Below are 4,113 nucleotides of genomic sequence, written 5' to 3' on the forward strand. Positions count from 1 at the left end.
GGTACGTGGATTTTTTTTTCCTCCAATTTTTTTCCCATATTCATTTGTACTGTCAAATTGCTTGGTGAAGAGTTCATTTCAGCTTTCAGATTCGCTCTGCGACAGTGTAACATGTTTAGGGTTCCTTTGGAGTAATTCCTATATAAGTCATTTGGTTTATAGGATTGCTTTAAAGGAAATTTACTACATAGGATAGGAAAGTTTCCTCCACTTCTTGGAGGAATTTTAGCATCAGGTCTAACCTCTAGTTTCAAATTCCTTTGAGATTTTCAATTCATTTTATCTCCAACAAATCAACATATAATCTTAAATCTCCTATGTTTTTCCTATGATACATCCAAACATATGTTTTAAACGATTCCTGTAGTATTATCTCCTGTATGATTCACCATCGTGTGGCATCTCAATCCTTGTGTTTTTTATATTCCTGTATTCTCCTGTGACTTTTGTTGAGAATGCCTTGGAAGGCTGAAACGATAGGTGGTACTACGTGTTGTTTAAACTGTGCTGATAGGTAGATCACAAATTAGAACTTAAGAATTGATGTTTGCCAGCAGCCTAGCACCCTAGTCGGAACTTGGAAGGGACCAGAATAATGAAATGATTTGTTGGTCATTAATAGACAGTTTCTTTTGATTGACAGCGGAAATTACTCGATATTGTTCTTCAAATTATTAGTGGTATGAACCTTTTGAGTGATTGACAGGAAACAAATCCACCACTATCTGTTAAAGATGAGAGCCAAAAGTCTGCAGTTGGCCTGACGATGTTGTTCTGTTCATAGTCAGTCGCGTCTTCTTGTATTGGTTTTGTTTTACCCTGATTGCGTAAGTGAAACTATTATTCAGGTTCGCTCAAGTCAATAAGATTTTCACATTTCTCTTTTTAAAAAGGGATAAGATTCAGACAATCATTTCTGCAAGTGCATATTGTTCTGCTGCTCCTTTTGCAGATTATAATTGTCGACGCTATTTGTGATCCCGTGCATGCACTTTGGCACTCGTCCATGCCTCATTTTTTCCCCTTCCGCAGCCACTGCAGATGGTGGGTGATCATAGGTTATTCAACACTCAAGTCCTGAACTTCCCTTTTCCTTAATTGACAATACCAGGGTTGGTGCCGATATTGGCTTTTACCTAATTTAAGTATCTCCGCCATGTGTGGCAGGGATTTCTCTTGGTTAGGATTAACCTAATTAACCATCCGGCATGATCCATGCATGGCACAGCTTGTGGGTCTCCTATTTTTGGGGTTGATCTTCCTCCTTCCTCCCCTTGGTATTAGAGGACATCATCTCCCTGTCCCCTCTTTGCCCTGCCATTTCCTTCTCCTTCCTCCTGCAGCAGCTGTCGTAAGTCGTGGCACGACAGCTGCTGCGAGATCCATCGCACCAGGAAGGATCCTTCCGAGGAGGAAAGGCAAACGGCGGGACGCTTGAGCCAACACACACCATTGACAAAAACATTAATTAGATCGTGATAGAGGAATTTAACAATCACAGAAGCCATGGCAAGCAGCGGCAAGGAGCACCGGCGAGGTGTTCCACGCCCACCGCCGTTGTCGCTCTACATCGAGAGGGAGCAAGGTGAGGTCATCATGGCTGGTCAGGCGCTGGCGACGACGAGGATGCTCCAGCAGGTCGCCACCAGCAGCAGTGGCAAGAAGAGGATACTGTCCAAGCAGCTGTCCATGAAGGAGACAACCCGGGAGGTCAAGTGGGAGAAGCGGCGCAGGCAGATACACCGGCAGAGGAGCAGCATGGCCCTTCAGGATGTTGAGGAAGAAGCGAGTGCCAACATGTTCGCCGCCACCACTGACAGCGAAATGGGCTCCAGCACCGAGCGGGTGCCCAAGAGGCTGACCGATGGAGACCTCGATGAGCTGAGGGGATCCATGGAGCTTGGCTTTGGATTCGACGAGGAGAATGGTGGGCAGAACCTCTGTGACACGCTCCCCGCCCTCGACCTCTACTTCGCCGTCAACCGGCAGCTCTCGGAGCCCAAGATGCGTTTGTCCACTAGCTCCTTGCCATCACCGACATCAGCGACGTCGTCCTCCTCTACCCTCGGTGGCACATCGAACCCGGGTAGCCCCGTCGCACCTTCTTCTTTCATGGACTCGTGGAAGATTTGCAGTCCAGGTAAAGAAAAAAAAGAACAATATTTATCCCCTTTCTCTTGGAATATTGATTCTATTTGTGTTAATTTATGTCACTGTTTTTGTCTGCTAAGATGATGTGAAATTGTGATGCATGCAACTTAACAGGTGACAACCCTCAGCTTGTGAAGACAAGGCTTAGGCACTGGGCTCAAGTAGTGGCCTGTTCAGTGAAACACTCCAGCTGATCAGTGCTGTAACAACCATATTCTCCTCCCAAAAGCCATTAACAATACAATGTTTATATATATATATATATGCACATCCCTGCATGCATTGGTTAGATGGCGAAGGATGAGAAAATTAAACTTCGATGGTATAAACTGAACGTAACCTTTTTTCCCTCTGATGATGACGCCCATGGTTGTGTTTGTATATATACAGATTTTAGTATACAAATATGTATGTGTTGGCAAACATTAATGTTCTACATATTGCATATATGTGTCCTGGTTTTGCAAGAACATTTTTCATGCCAATTAATCTCTGGCCGATCTCTAATTGATACAAATACAGCCTTCACTAACATAAAATGTTGGTTGATTTCAGTAAAACCATATGGAACAGAACTACAGTTACAGAGACAGAAACCAGAGACTATCTTAGTTGTACCAGAGTCGCAAATGATTCTATGAGGACTTCATAGGGGTAGAGTGTGCGTGTGTATTCATAGGAATGAGTGTGAGCGCATTGTGAGCGCCTATGTTTGTATTTTACTTATAAAAAAAATTGCTCCAAAATGCATATACATTTTATGTTAATATACTTGGTGAGCTTTGCCACAAGAGCACTTAAGCATCACTTTTTTTCCTGGGTTCCTTGGTGAATTTCAGACCTAGTTAAAAAAAAATCTCTCTATCTGATCCCACATAAAAACATGTGTTAAGATTCGACCTATATAGGGTGAGTCCTCGTGTTGGAAGCAAGGGCCTCAGAGTAACGGTTAAGAATTGATCCATAGGTGGTGAGTCCGGGTGTTGAGGCTTATTCTTAATGAAAAACCATGGGGACGTCCATTCTCGCGTCGGTCAAGTGTTTTTTTTTAATCACAGTAGTTATAGTCGTCTGAAAGGAAAGAGTTAAAATATACTTCCTCCGTCTCAAAATAAGTGCAACTTGGTACCGTTCATGTTTAACGTTTGACTGTTCGTCTTATTTGAAATTTTTTTACGATTAGTATTTTTATTGTTATTAAATGATAAAACATGAATAGTACTTTATGTGTGAGTAATTCTTTTTAATTTTTCCATAAAATTTCAAATAAAACGGATAGTCAAACATCGGACACGAGTACCCATGGCTACACTTATTTTGGGATAGAGGTAGTAGAATATTTAGTGGGCCAACATTGGGCTGTTAATTTCTTCATGGAGAGAGTGCGCACAATATCTTCCCATGTGCTGCCTTACATATGTACTGAGCCATAGGGGCCTCTGGCCCTCTGGTTCCCGATAATTTCATGTAATTCCAAGTTTTGGTCAATACAGTGTTTGCTTTTCAATCTTCTTAGCGCATGTTTTTTTTAAAGAAATTCTTAGCCCATGCTGGTCTGGGCCTTTTGTGTGAGCTTATTATAAGATAGAAGGCCCAAGCCCAACAGTTATGCGTGCCAAAATGCAAGTCCGTGACATGCAAATGTCAGATGCTGTCGACTACCTCTACAAATGTATGTCATTTTAGAGTTATGTACATGAATAAAGTGGTTAAAATGATATGTAGGTATTGCATATTGGAAATAATACATATCATTTATACATGAGGTGACGAGGGTGGTAACACCATCTGGTCCACTGATGCTCATTCCCCCATGAGAAACTGATAAGCTGTGATGGCATAAGTGTTTATCTTGTAATGCATTGTCTATCTATTTTGTGCACAAATTTTGACAATTTGACCCTTTGCAAAAACTATTTTTACAAATGAACCGCTGCCAAAACTTATTTCAAATCTGACCCT

At 41.9% G+C, this 4,113-nt stretch overlaps 1 protein-coding gene across 1 annotated transcript; it reads left to right on the forward strand.

Moving 5' to 3' along the window:
* The first annotated feature begins 788 nt into the window (after positions 1 to 788).
* LOC127769613 (uncharacterized) lies at positions 789 to 2,966 on the forward strand. The gene is made up of 2 exons (XM_052295212.1): positions 789 to 2,140; positions 2,266 to 2,966. The coding sequence occupies exons 1-2, from the start codon at positions 1,507 to 1,509 to the stop codon at positions 2,343 to 2,345; spliced, it is 714 nt and encodes a 237-aa protein (XP_052151172.1). The 5' UTR covers positions 789 to 1,506; the 3' UTR covers positions 2,346 to 2,966.
* Positions 2,967 to 4,113: the final 1,147 nt, after the last annotated feature.

The sequence above is a fragment of the Oryza glaberrima genome, chromosome 4, assembly GCF_000147395.1.
Source record: "Oryza glaberrima chromosome 4, OglaRS2, whole genome shotgun sequence".
In the NCBI taxonomy this organism is placed as follows: Eukaryota; Viridiplantae; Streptophyta; class Magnoliopsida; order Poales; family Poaceae; genus Oryza; species Oryza glaberrima.

Coding starts and splice junctions, on each gene's coding strand:
- LOC127769613 (XM_052295212.1), top strand. CDS start 1,507: ATGGCAAGCAGCGGCAAGGAGCACCGGCGAGGTGTTCCACGCCCACCG. Junction 2,141..2,265: donor GTGGAAGATTTGCAGTCCAG/GTAAAGAAAAAA, acceptor GCAACTTAACAG/GTGACAACCCTCAGCTTGTG.